This window comes from Melozone crissalis, unplaced genomic scaffold (genome assembly GCF_028551555.1).
Source record: "Melozone crissalis strain CALT ecotype California unplaced genomic scaffold, PUWL_Pcris_2 ptg000027l_1, whole genome shotgun sequence".
Lineage (NCBI taxonomy): Eukaryota > Metazoa > Chordata > Aves > Passeriformes > Passerellidae > Melozone > Melozone crissalis.
In genome coordinates this window covers 2,567,179-2,590,304 of record NW_026535805.1, presented here as the reverse complement: position 1 = coordinate 2,590,304, position 23,126 = coordinate 2,567,179, and the positions used below count along the sequence as shown (strand labels likewise).

The window sequence follows — 23,126 nt, the reverse complement described above, 5'->3', positions numbered from 1 at the left end:
GTCTGAAGAATCTTCACTGTAAAATAATAAGTAGATAATGTAAAATAAGTAGAAAAGGGGAAGAGGTACAGTTTCATTAAGCTCTAACATATCATTGACTGTCAGGTAGGTCTTGTTATGCTGTCCATCCTCATTTAACTATCCCACAAGATCTCTTAATGAAGTTAAGCCCCAAGTTCACTCCAGTAATTCTGTGGCAAGAGTTTGTACAATGTAACAATTCATCACTTGTCAGGAAGGCACTTTTAGTTTATACATTTAATAAGGGCATCCTCTAGCTTGGTTAATTAGAAAGGAACAGTTTGCATATTTACTAAATGCGGAGTGTCATTGCCACCACGGCCTATTGCCTACATGAATTATTTCTCTATCTGCAATAAACAGCTGGGTAATTATTACTGCCATAATCAGATAAATTCCCTCTGTAAGGCTTTTCTTACATGGCAATTCTTTGAACTCATCCAAAGCTGAACAAAATTTATGAACTCCAGCAGCTAGACCACTTTTTCATAGTGTAGTGTCCCTGTTCCCTATTTCAAGGACATGTAGACTATCATAAATATTGTGTAAATTAGGAGGATAAATATGATTACCTAAAGATTACATATTAATAAACTTGATTTTCAAAATATAATTTTCAGGTTGTAACTGATTACATTATAGCAGTTGTGGTTTATCTAATTGTAGAGACATGACAGGCCATCTATATACAGGCTATACGAGGTTATCAGGCAAGGGCTCTACCACTTGAAGACTAAAGACTCCTGAAGAAGTATATAAATATTTTTCATGTGCCATAGTCACTTCAGCTGTTTAGGTCATTAGAAGTATGACAAATATTATGTGCCATTAACTCAACTCACTTAAGCAGTTCTATTGTTATTAAAATATGGTGATGATTCTTTTTGTTGTGCTATTTTCATTTTAATAATGAAACATAAAATTTAAATGCATTCATTTAGGTGTTACATAAGAAAATTGGATATTTAATTTATTTGTAGAAGCACTTTATATACAATTATATAACTACGTTTGCTCTATGCTATCCAAGTATTCCAGCTCATATGTGAGTTTATCTGTAGGTACATCACTGAGTACTTAATTTACACATTTGTATTTTCCGGAGCATGCTATAATGTAGCTTATTTTTGAGGTCTCCAAAGAAACAAAAACCAAACCAAAACAAAACAAAACAAAAAAACCCACCAAAAAACAAAAAAAAATCAAAATCAAAAGACAGGAATGTTTTTTTCCTTAGTTGGCACACAACAGCCTATTTGATCTAACATCATTATTTTGTTTTTTTATCATAATGTGAAATCCTGTGTCTGAGTGCTGCTAGAAAGTTGCCAGTTACTGTTCCCATACTTCATAACTCTTTATCAAATAAGTAGCTTTACTCACAATTCAGCAAAATGCTCAGAGACATCAGAATGTTAAGGAAGGCCAAACAAAATAAAGTGTTCTTTGGCACTGCTGTATGCAGTGAAAGGCTTTTGAGATTAGACTCCCTTTATCATTTCCCATTTATGTTAGAGAGATAGAAACTACAGCAGTGAAGACCTTTAAAATGAGCCACATCTCAGTGTTTTTTGTTTTTGGAAGTGTGGTGACTATACACTGCTTTTTTTCCAAGTTCATGGTTTAGTTTTTGTCTGAGGATGTGAAAGCTTGTTGATCTTTCCTTGGCATTTCAGTTTTTTTTTTTTACAGTGGAAAATTACATCCCTTTGCTTTATATTGGTGTATCCTATAATGTCCCATGAGAAATCATAGAATTGCGTGAGATAAAAAGCAATATACAGTATCTTATGAGCACATTTTTGTTTTGTTTTAAAGAAAGAGTGTCCAACATGGGGAAAAAAAAGGCATAAAAAATTGTCTTATTTGTTTTTGATTCTCTAAATCATTATAGACTTTCCTCTTATCTAAGAAGAGTTAACTCTCTGGAGTGGTCACTCAGAGAAGAAAACAGAAAGACTATTTGTATTCTGTTTTTACAGTCTAGTACAGTAGTGTGTAATTACAAAAAACTGGGGTTTTTTTCCTAGTAATAATGAAAACAATGTTATTTGGAATCAGATGATCTTGTCTGACTTCAGATCTACCACCAAATGATGTCTTTCAATATCCAATTTATAGCAGTATCTATAAAAAGTCCATTAAGCTTTGACTGAACAATCTAGTCTTGATTTAGTAACATCAAAATATATCAAAGTTTAGTAAGTGCCCTTTTAATTCTAATCTAGGAGTTAATTACCCTTGGTGTTCAATGTATGTCCCATAGTTCCCCACTGAAACAGTTTCATTTTATCTTTGAACCATTACTTCTTGTTATATTCAGCTCTACTAGACTGAAAAGTGTGCTAGACATAAACAACAGAGATCAGTGAAAGCTGTTGTCTCTGCTTAAAATAATTTTTATCACCATTTTGCACAGACCTTCAAATGTCCTTTAAAGTATTAAGCATCAGAACTCAGTTATGATGACTAGGAAATTTAAAAAAATCTTTTCTTCTGTCAGTTTATGCATTCATTTGTATGAATGCTTTCTATCACGTGAAAGAGCTTCTTCATATGTATGACTCCTGATTTAAAAGCCATATTTCTTCACATTGTAAGCATGACTTTCCTTAAACTGTGAGAAAATTTTACTTATTATTATACCCCTTTCAAATTCCTTAGACTCTTCACCTTGTAGGGATAATTGCAGGAGTCCATTAACTGGTTTATCCTTGACTCTGAAGCTAAGTCCCAATGCTTTACCTTGAACTTCACAATTCCTGCTACCTTCAAACCAAATCAAGAAACAAAGTATTGCAAGAAAGCAGTATTTTCCACCTCTTTTCTCCAAGTAGGCTATTCTATTCTTGTCCAATTAATGAACTGTTTGCTATCAAAGCAATTTATTCTTTCAGCTTGCATGTCGCCCAAATGCATGCAGCACTCATTTGCCTACTTGTACTTGGTGGGGAGGCCTCACAAGCATCTACAGCATTGTGTTTGGCCCCTAAGGAAAGATTTAGTACTCTCACCAGAAGTTAATGTGCTTGAGTGTAGGCTACAGAATATATTGGATGTACTCTTTAGACATGTGTAATTGGAAGTTGAAATCTATAATTAAGTGTAGTCTCATTTTATTAGGTAGAACCAAAATTTCAGAGAACAGGCTTCAGTTCCAAGTGTGATTTCTTGCATGGCATACTAAAAATGCTTGATTTTTTTTTTTCTGGTGTTGATTAAGTTGAAGTTTTCAAGACAGTAAGAGATAAGATTTCCTAACGCTTCTGCAAATTGGGATCTCATTGATATTTTCAGCTTGGCAATAAGCCATTGCTGTGAAATCACATACTAACAAGCAGTAATGCTGTATTAAAAAAAATGTGTCATATCTCTCCCAAAATGATTACAATTGCTATGTAATAAAACTATTAATTTACTGTGTCTGTCATAATGTTTTATGCTTCAGTAAAAATGACATCATAGATGTTTAAGTGGTAACACCATTCCATGAATATGAAATAAGAAAAACATGAGGTACCACAAAAATCACTGTGAAGTTGTGAGTCTTGGCATTGCTGCTCTGCCACACGCAATAGGTCATTACATAAAAGCTCTCCATGTCTTGCTGTTGTAAAACCTTTTTAATATAGACAAAGTGTACCATTTTATTTATCAATGTATGCAGACTTTTATGTGAAAGTAAGTGAGGGATGTGAGTTAGTGAGTAGACCTCAGTCAAATTGTTTCATAGTACTCTGAGAAGGAAAATCAACTTTGCTGATGACCTTTAGAAGCTATAACGTCATATTTGCTTTCTAAATCACATAATGTTGAATATTGTAAATGTTGCCAAGTACCATATATTAAAGTAAAAGAAGTACAGATATGTCTACATTGTAGTGCACTGCAGCAGAGAGATAACAGTTAGCTTAAATGAGTTCATTCCAGTACTGGGAACAGCTTAACTGTAGCAAAACATAGCAGTGAGCTTTCCTCTAGTTATTACTGTGCAGATGGTAGCATATATAGTCTTCTGGGAATTGCAGTGCCAAAAGATAACAGATACTTTCACATGACATTCAATAGAAAACTTCCAATGGTATTTGGCTGTGGTTAGACATCCTCTTTTATATGTTGCAGGAAAAATTAGGAGCATGACTGCTCTCTTAGCAGCATAGCACTGACACTGTGCTGGGAATGACCACTGTTGCTAAACTGCTGTCAGAATAAACTGTGTTGGGGCTTTGTTATCCATTCTGGGCCAGATCGGCTTTGTTACCCTCAAATACTAATTTCAATGTTTAAGCTAATCACCAAATACTAATTTCACTATTAAAACTAATCAATCAGGCTGATTTTTCACTAGGAGGTCAATAGCAAACAGACATTGAGTGAAAACATTTTTCCTGTTAGGTTTTTCAGTACAGACCTGGGCATAAATAAAGTTGAACCAGCATACTTGGATCTGGTTCCTCTGCCAACAGAAGCTTTGGTGATTAGTTACTCTTATGCCACATCCATAATAGGTGGGGTTTGCAGTTTAATTAAATCAAAATAATTAAGCTGAAAAATCATTGTTTAGATTGGACCTTTTACAAATATTTTTTTAACTTCTAGCATTTTCTGCTGCCAATGAGGGTAAAGTAAATTTGCCTTAAGGATATATATACACAAGGGAAAAGCATTTAAACCAAGAAGTTTACACATTTTGGGGAAATAGAATAATCTTAAGAGACTTTATATGAAACAATTTAGGTTTTTAGTATAGGTGAGGAAAAAACTCTGTAGTTATTGAAACCTTAATTAGAAGAATCTGAATAGTGGGTTAGGAAAACAGTCTGGTTTTAGTTGTAAGCTGCCTGTGCAATCAGTGGCTTGAAAGGCTGTTGCACTCTCTTGAGTAACTGTGCAGCCGTGGAAATTGGAGGGATAAGAAGGATGCATCCGTCTGTTCTCCCCTATCGCCTGGTACATGCTGTGCCCTGATCTCCTGGTCTGCACAAGGCATTCATTCACTCTGTGCCCTTCACCACCACGTTCATCACATTTCCGACGTTGTGTATTGATCACTGTGGACCTTGACAGTGGAACTGGTGTGTCACTTAATCCATTGGCACTGTACACTATGTGACTAGGGGAGATGGACAGATGATGTGCTACTATGCACTAATTATAATGGCATTTTAAGGTGTTATGATTTCTTTCTGTAAAATTAATACTAATAGGAGATAAAGGGTATTTTCATATGTCTACACATTGGCTTTATTTATTTTAATTTTTTCATATTAAGGAGTCATAGTCCCTGCACTGCAGGGACATCCGCTGCAGAGCAATAATATTCATCCAGATCTTGAAAAGAGTGTCAGGAATAATTTGTTGAATGAATTCATGTAAACATTCAGATTTAAAATTAGTAAGAATTTTGGACATCTATTTGTGGTAGATCTCATAGGCAGTAAGATACCTTGTACCACTAATAATTGACTGCTGCTCTTAGCATTTATCAAACTGCAACTTGAGATAAAATATTTTGGTCAAGGAGTTCTGTCAGGATACACACAGGACTATACATCATGGTAGAGAGGACAAGAGAGTTACCTGTTTTGCTTGCTAAATCTGAAGGGGTTCATTTAAAACATGAGAAAAATGTTGAGGATGAGCAAGCTGACTGATACATACTGGTACATAGCTAACGTAAGTGTGTAGTATGTGTATTCTGTTAAAATTTTTCCTTAAAGGTACAGAGTTCTCTAAACTATTTTTACATCCTAGGCTGGTCTATAGATATATTTCATTTTTTTCCTCAATTTAATTGATTAAGTCAATATTATCATGGCAGGTTATATTCCATTCTCACCTACACCAATATGACATTAAATCCAGTGGCATGCAGTGGTATACTAAAAATTATTGTCTCACAAATTTTATTTTACCTTTCATATTCTGTATTTGAGCAGGGAGAATGATATATAGTCAGGAAGATTAAATACATTTAGGTTATCTCCTTGTATGCTAAGGTTGCCTACTGCTTCTGTTGCAGGAATTTTATGATTTGGTGTCTGAACTGTTTAAAATCAGAATAACTTAATGCTTTTTCTGGATACTCTAGGCAACTATACTGATTATTAGTTTTTATGGGATGCCCTTTCCTTTACTTAATGTAATAATTTTGTGATATTATTTGGCCAAAGGACTACAGAATGCTAATGGAAATGCAAACAGAATGCAATAAACTTAATAAATATAGGTTAATGTGAATTTCTAAACTGATGAAGTTCCATGCAGAATTATTAAAATCTGTATAGTACTGAAATCATCACTTGAAGACCTTTCCAAAAGTGCCAGGAACAATATTATATGTGTATTCTTAACCTTTATACAGACAGCAGGAGCACTGTCAACTGAATTTGCATCTCATAGCAGGAACCAACACTATTGCCTACTGCATAATGAAGAGTCAGAATAACAATAAGTTACCTTGTCAGATGAATTTTTTTTTATTTTCGAACTATATAGAGCAAGTAATTTTACCATTAACAATTCAGTAGGTACTTAACAGATTTGTTACACAAGATCATTTTTAATTTTGTATTTTGAGCACATGTGTTGATAATCCTATCCCTATTTTCAAAAGCATGAAAAATTCCCTATGACAAGGACAACACACTTTGTGTTAGCCACTATATTCATGTTTTTGGTAAAAAAATGCATCCTCAATTTGCTGTAGTAAACATTGATATTCTTCTGATTTCTTTAATAATTTTCAGACCATGATAAAACATTATATTTGTTAAAATATCCACATAATTCTCCTACAAAGCTATTCCATAAAAATATGTGTGGAAAAAAGTCTGATTGGACTAAACTTAAATGGAAAGCCAGGTTTGTAGGAAGATGCAATAGGTGCTGTAAATATATTGAGATAGGCTTTAAGATAAATAGAAGATTATGTGCTAAAATAATTACCCAATTTTTGAGTTTTTTAATAAGCAGCACTTTTCCAGTACTGCTGGAAAAGTATGCAACTATGAACTATGCAACAGACAGATTGCTTGCAAAAATAGAACAAGATGATCAAATACCCTAAAACATGTTTTGCAGTTACAGAACTCTTTTTCTCCTGCAAAATTTATTGAAGCTTTAAAAAAGCAAGTCAAACATTTTGCCTTCTCCCACTTCACCATGAACCAGGAAAGGTTCATCCTTATACAAAATTGGTCCAGAATCCACAGAGTGTCATGCATCACAGCTAGTATTCATGTCACAGAGACGATACCCATATATCCCAAGAAAATATTGCTCAATGAACCCATCATATTTGCAAACAAAGAGAAGACTGGCAGGAAATGTACTAATTTAATCCAAAAATCATTTAATTTCCAATGATTTCCTATTGACTTTAATAGAACTTGGATCTATTTTTTCTGGGGAGACATATGTGTAGAAGAGCCCAAACATGAAACTTCCCAATGAACATATTTCCATGTAAGCTATGTGGAACTCTAGCTGTATTTGGAAGGTTAAGTTTACGTTGGAATCACTTCTACACATTTTCTGTATGGCAACAGTGAAACACCTGCACAGTGCATGACATGCTAGTATTAATCTGCTAATGTGTGAAATAGTATATTCATATCTAACTGCTTTAGATTCTTTGCTTTTGTTGCTCCTTTTCAAATGCTTGAAAGTATGGGAAAAGAATTGAAAGTTTCAGGTTCAAATAGCTTGAACCTATATTTATGCTAAAATATCTATGTTTCTAGTCAGGCAATGTTTGAACTGCTACATACCACTTATTTTGTACTGCCTCTCAGGAGGGAATCATCCTGGGAGCTATAATCCCTGTGACAGAATCGTCTGCATGTTCTGTACGACTGTACAGGGCAGTATAGTGCCTGATAGAGATATTTTAGAACAGCTGACAAAATGTGTCTGCTGCAAAAGTATGCTGAAAATTATTTGTAACTGCTTAAAAAATCTCAGACTTTTACATGGATTATGGTACAAATATTACTGAGGATATGTGATATTCAGGAATGATCATCGTGAAAGCACTGTCTAAAAAGATCATGAATTACATGGAACTTCAACAGGTATTTTAGACTTCATTTAATTACAGCAAGTAATGATTATTAATAATTCATTCAAAGCAATCTGATAAATTCCCACTGATGACAATGGGAAACATTTTGCATCCCATTATCATTATTTCTGCAATACAAATCTATATCTTTGACATTATTTGTGGGTTTTTATCACCAGTTGTGTTCTAAATCAAAAAGCTTCCATATTCACTGTTAGGAAGAAGTACCTCAGTATATAAGAATGTTGATTATTATTTCACTAGTTGTAGATAGGGGTACTAAAGCTGAATAGAAGGCTCTTTAATCAAAAAGGAATAGTATTAAATATGTAAACCACAGATCATACACTCTGACATTGAAGGTAAAGAGGCATAAAATAAAAGAACAAAGTTGATACCATGTGTATTGTCTATTTATTCATTTGTTTGTGATTGATGGAAATGGAACAAAGAGTTTCCTAGTAAAAAATGCTTATGTACCTACATGTAGTGACTCTGAAATCTGTACCTCACGAGGACAAAGAAAGGTCGCCAATCTCTCCAACTCCTAGTTCTTTGTCAAAAATGGACACAGTTAATGAGGTTTGTTTGGTACAGCACAAATTCTCAGACACAGATAGAGATCCTTTCAATGGAAACAAATTTGTTTGGCTTTACCAGGTTACTTAGCGATTAATAATAGCCTTGAGATGCAGGTCAGAAAGGTCATCGTCCCTGCTTGCCAACACAATCTGAAATGTGCAGTTACTCCGGCTCTGCAGGCTTTGAGGCCCCAGAACACTATGCATAAAGTAAAACAGGCTATTTTCCAACTTCTTTTTTCATATTAATAAGCAATTTTCAAGAGAAGGGTGGCAAAATGGGGGCCATGCCACTCTAAGTAATTCATTTATTTTGCAATTTAATCTTATGTTGGAAAAAAATTACTCTGCTGCAAAAGCATAGCATGGTGATTTTTAAACGTCAGTGTGCTTCATAAGTAACCTTGTATGAAATATCGTATTAGCAACCTTTAACAGTAAACTGCTACAAAAAATATTTTCAGAGATTCAAAAATACCTGTGCATCTTTTCTAATCTGTATTTCCTTTTAATTCTATTTTTCTTTTACAATTGAAATAAAATGTTTAATTACCTAATATTTTACTTTTTTTAATTGATAAAATCTTGAAAGATAGCACGAAATGAATATAAGTTCTACACTGCAACTTGTATTTAAGAATGTGATTTCAAAGTGTTCATATTTGTAAACCAATTATTGCTCTTTCATATATTTTGATGAACTAATTTAAAGATAACTAAACTATTAAGAGTTATTATTAACTATTAACTATTATTAACTATAACTATTAAAGATAACTAAACTATTGTCTGAGTAACAATCTTAAAAAAAGACTTTTAGGTGCAATATTACTTTTACATGGGATCATTCATATCAGCAAACTTGCCCATGTGCATATTTTGACATGATTTGACCCATGTCCTCCCAGTATCTTATTTGGTACTCATTGAAACAACTGAGACTATTAATGTGGACTTCTAAATAATCTGTTTTGCTGGAATATTTTAATTATGAATATTTAGTTGTGTGACTAATATTTTTTCTTTTTATTGTATTGTATATACACACACTAGAAAACATAGAGACTAGAATTTACTTACCTAATTAAACCTTTTAGCAATCCTAATGCTTGACTAAATATGCTTGGTTTCTTTGGCACACAGGTTAATTTGAACTAGCCATTTTGTAATAACAAAATTAACAAATGTTAATCAAACTAACCTTTTTTAACTGGGTCACAAAATGCTATACACGTGCACTGTGCACAATAGCACAGAATTTTGTTTCTTATAGAACATTAATTCACTCTGCTGTTTGCATAATTTATGGCAAGCCTGGCTCTGTGAAAAAAAAACCCCACCATTGATTTGGAAATCTATGCCCATTCTCTGTGCAAGTTTTCCTGTAAACATTCAGTTGAAATAATGAATTTTCTCCATTCTTTGAAACCTGGTGTTGGATATAGTTCCATATTTCTTTTATGTTGAACGGGTTTTCTGCACAGACTCACACATTTAGATGGCTCTGTGTGTTTGCACACCTCTGTTGTGCAGGGCTTCATGAAGCAGTTCAGTTCCTGGCTCTTGTGGTGGCCTCTGCAGCTCCCATCAAACCAGAGCAGAAATTACCTGTGCAAGGAGCCCAATGCCATGGAAACTCCTCCTAAGGACACTGAGTGCATGAAAGGTTCCCATCCCGTTTTCCTCTGTGCCATTTTTTCTCAGCCTTACTCAAGGATCCAGGAGTGAATATGATCTCCTATCCCATGTCTGTTATCCTCTCTCATTCCATAAAATCTCCCCTGTCTGCAGATCAGGAGGTGTTGCAAGGCACTAGTTGAAACATAAGTGAACAACCCATATTCATATTACAATAGCTTCCACTTAGAGAAATTCAAAGTAAAATGACACTTAAAGGCAAATAAAAGGACTTGCATGAATACTATTTCATCAAGCTGTAAGCAATGTGAACCTATATACTGCTCCTAATTTTGATCCTTTGAATCCTGTTTCTTCTTAGTTATATCCATGTAATATCCTACTGCTATGGAACTGAAAGAACAGTAATTTTACATTCCAGTGGTGTCAGTATACTGCCAATATATAAGAACAAAACACTGTGAAGCTATGAAAGGGATAAAGTAAAATAAAAGACTAGCATGTCTTTTGTTGTTATAACATAGTTAGCAGAGTTATTTTATTACAGATATGAGCTTCAAGAATTTGCAGATATGAAGGAAAATGAAGAGAAAATGAAAGACCTGGAAAAGAAAGAAAAGGAAAAGAAATATCAAGCCCGAAAGATGCATTACCTCCTTAGCACTAAGCAGGTTGGTAGACCTGTCCCTGACAGCTCATGCAAACCACTTGGGCCCCCAGCCTGACAGAGATAAACTAGCAGGCTGAATGGGACATGACTTGTTGAAAAGATATCACAAAGACACTACTTCGAGTTCAATTTAGTGCTTTTCTATAGGCAAGAGCAGGTACCATGACTATTCTGTGACAGCAGCTCATAGAGGCAGCATCAGCACTGCTGGCAGAAAGAGTCCAAGTCAGCAGTTTGATCTGCCACTGTGATAACACAACATGAAGGGCATAACCTCGCTTTAAAAACTCATTTTGACTGGCTTATTGTTGTGTTGTTGCACTTGTCAAGAACTAACAAGTTATTAAGCTGAGAAGGGATTTCATTTTTTCCCCCTTTTTTAATTGAGCTAATGCTTAGGTTGGTGCAGTGTTCTGCTTGTTTTTAGGAGAGATTGTAAATGTGCATTTTCAGTTAAAGCTTTTCTTATTACTGCCTGAATCAGCTTATTTAGCATGATTGTTTTCACTCAAAAATGCCTAATATATCTTAAATATTATTATTAATTCATTTTGTATCAGTATTACTGGTATATTATTCAAAGCTTTCTTATGGAAGCTTCTTTAAACAGACAGGTAAACATACCAGTAAATATATCTAATATAAATTTGGTATGATTGGTAAAAGATTGTGGGTTTGCCCTTTTTTTTAGTCCCCTCTTGTAAATTTTCATAAAAAATAAAAGGATTTTGTCTCCATAAGTGTTTGATGGCTGATTGTTCTTTGTACACATATGAAATTAACATGAAATATTAGTATGAACTTAATGCTTGCTTGTTTAAAGTTGTTAATCATAATCTGTGTTTAAGAACTGCTAATCCTAAAGAATGCAGGAAAAATACTATTACACTTAATGACAAAATATTTAGTCTTCCCTTCTGTTTGGGAATTATTTGTGATATATTCTGTAGATAGAAATGTGGTTTGATTAACTAGATCTCAGTTATGAAAACTTGATGTGTAAATTATGTTTAAGTTTTGTTTGTTTTTAAAGCATAGCATAATATAATTAAAAAATAGCTTAAAAAGTTTTCTCAATGGCTATTAGACAAGGAAGCTAGTTAATGACTGAAATTAGCTCACTATAATTTATTTTTCCACATGTAGATCTAGGATATTAAGAATAATCTGCACAGTGTTCTATATTGTTTTAAACGGTAGAAAATTGAGAATTCTTGTTTTGAACAGTGCAATTTATATAAACACATGCATTCAATATGCTTACCTGGAGTACAAAAATTGTCAGGTTGGAGACATGGAGTGACTTGTGGTCTAGTATGATTTTAGTAAGCTCAGTTCACCTTCAATAATACAGGCTTAGCAAGCTGTAACACTTTTTAAGGAATGGCATTCCTCATTTCAGCCATGGAGGACTGCTGGTAGAGGGCAGCAGTAACTCTTATGGTCTGATGAATTTCGGTTAGTAATTTGACAGAATTAGAATTCAGCTAGCAGAACAAAAAAATTCTTGGTTTTGGTTGCTGAGATGGTTTGTGCATACTGAGACTCAGAGCACACAGAAGTTTTTCTTTATGAGAGAACTGAACTCCAAGAGCTGTCTTCTTTTACAGGTAGTATTTCAAAACTTAAGTAAATGTAAATCAATGTGAAACCTACAGACAACTTGAAAATCATCAAAGATATATTTGAAGTTAACTACTTACTGTAAAGTCTGTATTCCACAAGTCCACATAGTTGTAGAATTTGATATCTTGATAAGATACAGGGCAGATTATTTTCATGCAGAATTTACTGGTTTGATGCTTTGTGCCTGATATTTTTCTCTCTAAATGTCTGGTCTTCTGACCTAGCTATAGCTACATCTTGCTGCTTTTAAAGAACAGTTAATTGAATTACTGAGCAAGGACCATTCACATCTCAGTAGAAACAGGCAGCAAAAGTCAACACTTTGGAGTGAGTTAAGAAAACATATCATTTGTAAGTAGGATACATAGCCAATGAAAAGAGGACATTGATAAGCTGGATTTATTCTAGTCATGCATTCCCTAGAGCCCAGTAAGCTATAGAGATGGCCTACCAAAGTTTGGTTCTCCTCCCCTTCCTGCCATATGCACTGAGATTCAGTGATGGAGCTGAGCCTCCTCATGCATCAAGGCTACAGGTGTTCAGGCAGGTTATATGGACAGCATTGAAAAATCTCTATTTGCAATAATTGTTTCAAATATGTCTTATAGTTTGGAATATTCTTGTTTTAATAGAGGCAAAAAGGGTGAGAAAAGGGTGTTTACTTATTGACAGAAAATAATTAAGGAGTTGTTGCTCCTCAATTTTTGTTAAGAAAGTCATGTAAATTTTCATTCTTCTCTCCCAAGCTGAAGCCCACAACAACATCTCAGAAGTATGTTTATATATCTATATATCTATATCTATATCTTTATCTATGTCTATATCTTTATCTATATACAAGGTGTGCCCATTCCTAATTGCTAACATTGTTTCACTTTCAAGAAGTAAAGCTGGTGAATGTCAGGGATGTACAGGGGTGTCTGGTATGGATGCAATAGCGTGGCCTATGACTAATTTAGTGTTTTGTCCTTTTCATGAGTTAACTTATTATTCAAGAATTTATTTCTTTCATGAACTGTTACTTTCCAAAGAAAAACCACTTTCGGGTTGCTTAGTGCAAGAGATTCCTATGTAAAATAGAGCAAGGAATAATTCTATGTGGTGACAACTTTGTGACTTCCGAATCAAATTCAATTTTAAAAATAGGATTCTCTGTATTTCTGGTGTTAAATTGTTTGTATAACACAATCCTTTTCTTATGTGTTTTTTACCTTATCAGGCTGATAAATTTTGACTTTATGATGAACATAATAAAAAAGTCTTTGTTAAGAATATATCTCATAATTTCCTATCAGTAAAAAAATTTGTTTTCATCATTTTTACCTGTTTTATCATGAACTGAATTGTGATTTCTTATTGACACATTAAACCTAAAATAATTAAGTTTTTCTTATTAGTCCAGAATCACAGTATGCTATTTCCACTACAGTGGTAATGATCCCCTTTTTTTTCCAAACTGTCATTAATAAATAAACTACTTATTAATTGTGGTTTTCCATTATAAACATGTTTACCTATGCAGATTATTATTCTATATCCCTGTAGTTCCTTTTTCTGTATTAACAACCTTCACTACAATTTAACAGGTTCTTATTTCTGCTCTTTGTCATATTTTCAAGGCCAACATTTGTAGTGAGGGCCATCCCCTGCCAAGTGCTGACAAATGACCTTTAAAGTCAATGACAGAGAAAAGCACTGAATACATTCATGGCACTTTGCAGAAATGGGGATAAAGAGCCCACTTGTGTTGAAATATGTAGTTGCATGATTCCTGTCATTGATATTTTCAGCCTTTCAAGAAATTTTGAAGTTGGTTTTTGTCTTACAATGTGATGAGAGTCAGGAGTATGACAGTCTAAATCCAGAGATCCAGTATCAAGCTAGCATGCAGACCTGTGTTGTTTTCAGTATCTGCTGGCAGAGCAAGCAGCAGTGCTGAGGTGATTCTGTGAGTGGGAGCAGGTGCACCAGCACCTGCAAGTCCGCAGTGGGACGGGGAGCAGAAGCCAGCGGTAACTGAAATACAGAGCAGAAGTGGTGTCCTGTGAAGTGTTGAGTTCAGGAGAAGAGCCCTGTGGAAACTGTGTTCCAAGTGCCACAGCTGAAAAGGCCTTCTGCTATTACATTTTCTCCTGTCACTGAGGAGAGGATTGGAGAAGCAGCAGAGCAACAGATTTTTCCCCTTTATAGATTTTTACTGTATAGCAAACAGTGCTGGTGATAAAAAGAGTTTTAATTCTCTTTTGTTTCTAAACAGATAAACACAATTACTTTTTGTCATACAAAATAAATGTACAATTAGTCCAGGAAGCCAAATTTCTTTTGATCTGCAAAAACTTGAAAGCTTTGTCACACAATTGAAGAACATACTTGTACATTGTTCATAGTGGGATGTTATACATGCATCACTTAAGCTTATCATTGCTGTGGCTGGTAGACTGAGTCACAGCCTCTCTTCTAAAGCTGCACCTCCTGCTCTGTGATAAATTATGCTGAGAGTAGATGAGCTAATGCTGCTCCTCCGTTCTCTGGGAGCTTCTGTTCTGTCTGAATGCTTTAACTATTGAGACCTTAGAAAATTAATCATGCTGTTATGTGTGTATCTACTCTTGACTTTTGTATAGCATCTTCTTTCTGTTGGCCCCCAATTAGAAGACCTGACTGAATCAGACTTAAGGCTTTTCTGCCAAGCATCCTATTTTTGACAGTGGCCAACAGCATGGCCTAGGGTAGAGGAATAAGATGGAGCAATGGGGCAATATAATTACTGTCAAGAATACTCTCTCAGTTTCCAGGGAACAGTAATTGAAGGACTTGTAGTTCTTAGCTGTGCAACTTTCTATTATTGTAATATTTAGCTGGGGTTTTTTTCCCTCCATATTCCTTCATTCCTGCCTCTCCAAATACCAAGAGAAGGAATAACCTAGTCAGGGAGAGTGGGTTAAGAAATCTGGCACAAACACTAGCTCTGAAGTTGTGCTTCCTTGGAAGATCAGGTTCACTCATTCTGCTTGCAGTGTTGTTTTGCTCATGTATGTTCATTTCACAGCTTTGCTGTCTCTGATATTCTGCCACAGGAGAATATGCAACTGTGAAGTGCTTTATTCTTTCTCCACAATTTCATCTGGTTCTGGGGATTGCCTCTGCCACTCTGAGCAACACTGAAGTCCATCACTTTTCAGCCCTCTTTAGCAAGGTGACAGTTTTTCCTGATGTCCTTGGGCAGTTTGTGAACAGATACTGCTCATAAGATCCTGGTAATTTAGACCTGCAAGGGAAGAACAAAGTCCATGTGTAATACTAGGCCCTTTTCATTGTAGAAGTTTTAGAAACTATGACATTCCTTTTAGCAGCAAGACACGAGTTCTCTTTTTGGATCACAGTAGTTTGGTTTTCAGTGCCTGCTTGAGTGTGTCACCATCTGTGTGTTGAGTCAAGGCTAGTATGTGGCTGATACTGGCCCACATTTATTGCCATTGAAATAATGCTTTGTAAAGAATTACTTGTGAGGATATTATAGCTGATGCTGTAAAATAAGAAAGTATTTTGAATGGAACTAGTCTTGACTGAGATGATCTTTTCCAGGGAGATATGAATATGTGAGAAAGTACCCCTTTAATAGTTTAGCACTATAGAAAATGTTAAAAAAAAGCCCCAAAACCCCACCTTAAGAATAATGTTCTGTGAGGAAGAAGGAAATGTTTGCTATGAGTTACTTCTAAGGGAGTAACAGTGAAAAGTTCTAATATCAGCAATGAGAACCAAAATTTTCCATTTTTACTCTCTCTGTGTACCTCCATAAGCAATTCCATTTTAGCTTAATGGGAACCATTCAGCAAACTTCTCTGGATTCTGTATTAGGGATTTTGAATATAAAGGAAGAAAAACCTCCTTTGTTTTTAAGAACAGTTTCATTTTGATTTTCTGTATTTACTGTAGATCTCAAAATATCACTTTTATCAATTGTTTCCATATTTATTTATAATTTCTCCATATTATGTAGCATTTGTCAGTTCCTAGAGTAAAATATTTTAAATTCAAATTGTTTTCAATGCTAAAGTAGTCATATATTGAATTTTTCCTGTCAACAGAGATGGCAATTCATAAACATTATGCTGACTGCCTTTGTCCTCTTTTCACATTACTGGAAATCAGGAGTTAATTCTGCTGAAGTTACTGCACTTATTCAGGTCTAAATGTCTCATGTTCTAAGTGAGAAAGAAAAAAGGCCACAAAATCCTTCATGGAGCAGGTTAATGAATATTCAGGAGACACAACTGATTAATATGCCTCTAACCTAATGTGCTGTCCTGTAAGAACTTGAAAAACAATTGGTCTGAAATGACACTGTTTGACATCCACTCTGTCTCTGGACAGCTGGCAGTTTTATTCTTATAAAGGTGAGGACTCAGTGGATAAAGCCCTAGCCTTTGATCTCCAGATCCACAGTTTAAGAGACAAGGCTGCAAGTTTGGTCATTTGAGCTTAGTCTCGAGTGAACAGTCCACATCACAAAATGATTATACATAATTTGTTACTATTGGCAGTGTCTGTTCAGGAAAGGCCAAGGACTGAGTTAGCATGAAGAATGAATTAGCACTTACCTTTTACATTTTATTTCCTCCCTCTTTACTGTTGTAATTTTATTATCCTGTCTCTAAAACATTCAGGGGATGAAATTATCATTCATTATAAGTACTAATACTTCTTGAAGATGAACTAAAATAGTCAATTTTTTTTTTATTCTAGGTGCCCCAATCAATGAACATCCCTACCTATCCATGAGTGTTTAATATCCACTCATCATTTCTCTGCCAAGTAGTCAGATGTTTCTGAGTACTTTCCAAAGCTTGTACCATGAAAAATCCTATTTAAATTAAAGAGGATGAGCTTTCTTAGTTCTCAGGCAGGCTTGCAGCTACATTTAAATTGGAGTTGTATGTGAGGCACTTCATGCTGCAGTATTCTGTTTTCATAAAATATGATTTCCAAAATGTTCACAATTTGCATTATATCCTTCTGACAGTACTTGTGACAGGTATGTTCAATTAGCAAGCTTTCCTCATGTATTCACTTCCCATTGGAAGCCAGATGTATCAGTCTATTCACAGGCATTACTGTGAATAGAAAAAATCATTCCAATCTTGTGCCTCATGGGGCACCGTCCACACCATCTCAGTTCACTTGGAAGGGATCTCAGTTTGTGTTGCTTAATGTTTCTGCCAGAAAAAGGACAAAGTAAAGTAAACTGAAAGAAGACAGTAACTGAGCTGTTTGTGATTCTGAAAGACATTGTACCTGAATGTCAGCTCAAAATTCCAAAAATGACCTTTAAGTGATTTGCACACACAATCAAAAATCTCTATTTCTCTTAGAATCTGAGTCCAGCACTTGCACTTCAGGATAACGAATCTTGAGAACATAGAACTGTAATTCTGCTACTCAACACACTATCATGGTGGTGTAAAAAAGAGGGAAAGAGCTGAAAGCCAAAATACACCTGCAGAATCTATTTGGTGCACCTACAGCCAAAATAATTTAGTGACAAACTTTTCAACTTCCATAGATTTTCCAGTTTTGCTCATATTCTTTTCAATCAGACATTTTTGTTCTCCAGGAAATAGTGGTTATCTCTCTAGGGAGGACAAGTACAGTCAAAGCCAAAACTAAGATTGTAAGTGTGGTGATCTTCTTGCCCAGAAATGGGTAACTGTGGTTAGAGGATGGAAGAAGTGCTGTCTGCTGATGCCATAACCTATTTCCTATGCAAAATGCATGGATGTGAACTATTTCAGATGTATTTCTTCCCAGTGTCACTGAAAAGTACTTCCCTCCCATTCACTCTTCTCTGAAGTCTCAGCCTAGCACAAGTGGTAAGTGAAAATATTTCCAACAGAACTCAATAATTTCTCCTTTTGTCTCACTACCTAGAAAACAAGATACTCGCTTCCTATTCCTTAAAGATAGTCCGTGAATGAACTTTCAAACATTATCTGTGACAGTATTGTAAACTCTATTTTTCCTAAAGGCTTCCTGCTATAAAATCATTTCAGTTTTTCAGATAACTGGTTAACTGTTCAAAGAAATGAGAGTTTACACAAAAAATTAATCTCTTGTTAGAAAGAGCTTAATACATGATACAATGTAAAGTTTGAGTGCTGTTTTCTGATTGATCCTATGAAAACCTAGTTTTTAAAGATTTGTCCCAGTAGATATGGCAATATTTCTGAGATTCTTCTTAAGAGCTTGTTACTAGCCATATCACACAAAGCTTGATATTTTAGCAAAGCGACATCTCTGTATCTACCATGTATTATAGCATTGATCATTTCAACCTTAGTAATTTAAAAATCCACTAGCTAGAAGGTCCCTGCATTCAAACAGTCTTTTTCGGCATCTGAATTGCATAATCCCTATTTGTGTGGATTTTTTCTAGACAACAAACTTTGTACTCAATTCCTGTGGGTAGGATTAATAGCAGAGTTTAAAGGACAAGCTGTGCGATCTATCAAAAAGTGTACATGCTGAGATCTTAGAAAAACATGACCACATTTTCTGTATTACTGTCAATTGGGATGGCAAAAGGGTTGGATTGCTGCAGGGTCAGAAAGCCAGTAAGAATGCGTCATATATTGAATGCTGGCTGTTTGTAGGATATGGTAAAAACTAGTAAAAGCATTTAAGAATCTATACTGCACGGAAATCACAGTGCAGCACAACATCAGCTAAATAGTTCACAAAGCTACATTCAGAAATGATGGAACTCCACTGACATTCTTGAAATAGTTACTGGTGTAAATTTTGTTGATGCATAGTAGTTCATCTGGTATTTAACCAAGTTGGTGTGAGCTATGGTCTTGCTCAGGTAATTTTTTTTCTCCTGTTACATTAGGAGAAGTACATGCTAAGTAAGAGATAATTGCATAAGAGAGAAGTTAGGAATGGCTTGGGAGAAGTCATGAAGATAAAACACCATGCATGTCTCAACAGCAAACCTTCCTGTTGATTAAGAAGTGGTGCTGATGGTATCCGTGCTTTAATGAGACTTCAAGATGAGTGATGCACACAGCAGTTCTTTTGTTTTTCAGCTCTTACGCAACAGAATAGCATAATGGTAAAGTTCTTTCATTGCTTCCACTGTTTATTCAATATTCCGTGCTTTTGTTTAGTATCTAATATACACTGTTAATTTGGGAATTGTGTCTGTCCTGCAAGGGACATCACAAACACTGTACATCTCCCTCTGTCTGTTGTTTGCTTTGTTTTCACTTTTTCCATTTCAACAATCTTTTAATAACATCCTCATCTTTGGGGTTTTTTTCTGATTATTTCAATCTTTTCTACTAATTTCTGACTACCTTTAGTAATCAGGCTCACATGCTTCTGTTCCCTCATTATTCTTTCCCTATACAATACTACGACTTCCCCTCATTGTTTATTGGTCTGATTGCAGGCTGCTTTGTTAAACATTTGACCGCATTCTGAGTTTTTACTCATTGCTTAATCCCATAGATTTACTGTTTAATAAATCTGTCAGCATATATGTCTGTGAGGGAATACTCACAGGTTAGCACAATGCAACAGAAATAAGGCACAAGGAAAAGAATGTTACATTGTTTTGGTTGCACCTATGCAGTTTTGAGAAGTAAAACAATTCTCTATTTAGCAATTATGTCCTTGACAAAGGAAATCTCCATATGATTTCCATCTTTACCTGATACAAAGATCTTCTTCTCTCTTCTGATATGTTGCAGGTGACTTCTGATGTTACAAATTAGAAGAGTCTAAATGGTATCATTATAAGGATTTTTCTCAATCCAGTTAGAAAAGGAGTGAATTGCAAGTAGATTTTTTTGCAGAAAAAAAATCCATTGTGACAATGGATGGAATTATAATTTTAAGGATGTAAGTAATATCACATATGTAGGTATGTGTTTTAAGGCTCTGAAAATTTCTCACAAGATACATTATTGTAGCCTCAATACTGTTTGTGTGTTTACAGGCAGTTATTGAGACACAGAAGAATAAATTCACCTTCAGAGATTATTTTTCAGACTAAGGTCTTAAATTCCCATTTAGTTAAGGTGGTTATAGAAGCAGCTTTCTTTCAGAGATTCTTATAATTTGTATGTTATCCCATATTCAGCCTAGCACTTCTTAAAGAGAAAATTTTAATAATAAATGAAATTTCCTGTTCCTGTTTTTAAAATAAAGCCATTCAGCAATTAAAGTGTATTTTTCTGCTTGTTTTGAAATCAGAAGTCAAATGAGAAGACAGTAAGAGAACTTTGAAAGTGCTGTCCCTGTATTGTGTCTTTATCATAAGAGTATTGTTTCCCATGCCATCACTCACTCATTCGCGTTATTATCCCTGATCTAGTCAAGTCATCAAGAGCCTGCGTTAGAATTAGATTTGACAGAGTAAGCCTCAGTCAGAGAGACGATCAATGAAAGGTGGATGCATTTTTGGGATGCCTCTGCATCTGCTGGGCTACTGTGTTTTGGATATTGTGCCACAATATTTCATGCAGTAAACGAAGATTATGTTTCTCTTTTGTCTTGATACCTAAATGACCAAGCAGTTGGTACCTGTTTGGGTACTCAATTGCAGTGTTGTTTCCTGCAATTGAACTTAGTGCCTTGCATGTTTAGAGGCTGGTTTTATGGTCTGTGGCCAGGATACTGGACTTGAATATTTCCTTTAACACCTCATTGTACAGTCCATAAAATTGCTGTTTGGTTTACTTATACAAGTGCATTTAAACTGTGACTGCACTATTATTTTGATATCAAGCAAACATTTCACAGATGAAAAGGATGGAACCAAGCTTTTCTGAAGGCAGAATAACAATAATTAATGTTTCTATTACTCTGTTTAAACAGAATATAAATTAAGCAGAAGACAGGTAATTAATCCCACTTGAAAGAAAATACACTACTCATCACTCATTTATGAATTCTTCAGTCTCTTCATAAAAGCAGTATCTCAAAGAAAGGTAAAATACCTTAGGTGCAATAACAGGCTAGGTCCTCTGGTTTTTATTTAGATGAAATTCCTGAGAGTATATTTTTCAGGGATTAGAGGATCAGGCCTGAGGAGTAGCATTAGCTCAGTGAGAACTGAAGCTACATTTATAAAGCTGGGTGAAATTCTTCCTATTGTCAGGCATGGTAAAGAAGTTTTATCTCAAACCAGAATGTTAAACCATATTTTTCCAACATCTGCATAAACTTTACAATGTATTTATTAGTTGTTAATACAAAACTCTGTTCACATTAGTTAAAGAATTGCAGATTGTTGCTAGTAGAATACATTATATTGAAGCTTAAATATTTTGATGTTTCAAATTTGAATTCATGGACATAGTCTTTTACTTGTTGCTAGAACAGTGTTTACAGATTTTTTTTATAGATATTCTTTCTAAAACAAATCTCATATAAAGTCTTGGCATTTTATTTTCACTAAATATGAAATATTCTGAAAGTCTGTAAAAAGCTAGTTATTTAGAAATTTAAATTCCTTCTCTTTTACAGATGTCTTTGCAGCATTATATAAACATTTATTTCCTTGTGAATCATTAATGTTTTAGGTATTTCTTTTCCCTGCTAGAAAAACTATATCTGGGGATTAACAGGATTGTTCACTGGAATTCATGTGGAAGCATAACTGCAGTAGCTGAGAAATGATCATGTTTCCTTTTAGTTCTCAGCAAGAGTAATTGAATGTTGAATATCTTACTAAACGCTGGACTGTGACAGTGTGTTAACACTCCAACTATCTCCTAACAGCAGGGCAATTATTTGCTGAGTGGGATTTTTATAAATCCCCTGGCAGTAGTATGTCCTGATAATTATGATGAAGTGCACTGGTCAGTGTTGATTCAGCAATCCCATCTCTAGCAAATATTTCATTCACAGCTCTCCTTCATGCTTTTACTTTTATGGCTTTTAAAGATCTCTTACCTCTCCTCTCAGCTTGCTTAGGTTTTTTTACAAAATAGAGTGGAGCAAGAAAGGGTTTTCAAGTTAAGTGCCTATTTTGTTGAAGTCTTTTCTTTCTCATTTAACTCCTAATTAAAAGACCAGAGTGAGAAAGTAGCACTTTATTTAGGTTCTTACTATGACAACCACTTGCACAAGCTTCCTCCCTCAAAGACGTTTTTTTCAAGATTAAATGACTGTTAAATTAAACATTTATATTCATGATATATGTTGATTATTTCAGTCATTCAGAGTTGGTATGAAAAAAGTAATTAAAACAGAGCATGTCTTTATTATTGCTTAGTTAAATTACAGTAAAAATATGTAAATATATCAGACACACTTTCTATTGATTTAATCCTTACAATTTATCTTCAGCTCAACTTTGTCAATTTTTAATTTTGCATGTGTATTATTATTTGCAGTACAATAGCTATGCTGTATCTTAGAACATATTTGGTTTGCAATTTTTTACATAGACTTCAAAAGCTCAGCCAAGAAGTAAGAAAGAGGACTAATAAATAAATAGTTAATAAATTGAAGT

The 23,126-nt window shown here is 34.6% G+C and overlaps 1 protein-coding gene across 1 annotated transcript in view; it reads left to right on the top strand.

The window, feature by feature from the left end:
- Positions 1-23,126, top strand: part of SPATA17 (spermatogenesis associated 17) — an 85,950-nt gene that overhangs the window by 24,039 nt on the left and 38,785 nt on the right. Inside the window, exon 6 of the mRNA XM_054280239.1 lies at positions 10,853-10,976. Coding sequence (XP_054136214.1) covers positions 10,853-10,976 — 124 coding nt within the window. The remainder of the gene's footprint in view (positions 1-10,852; positions 10,977-23,126) is intronic.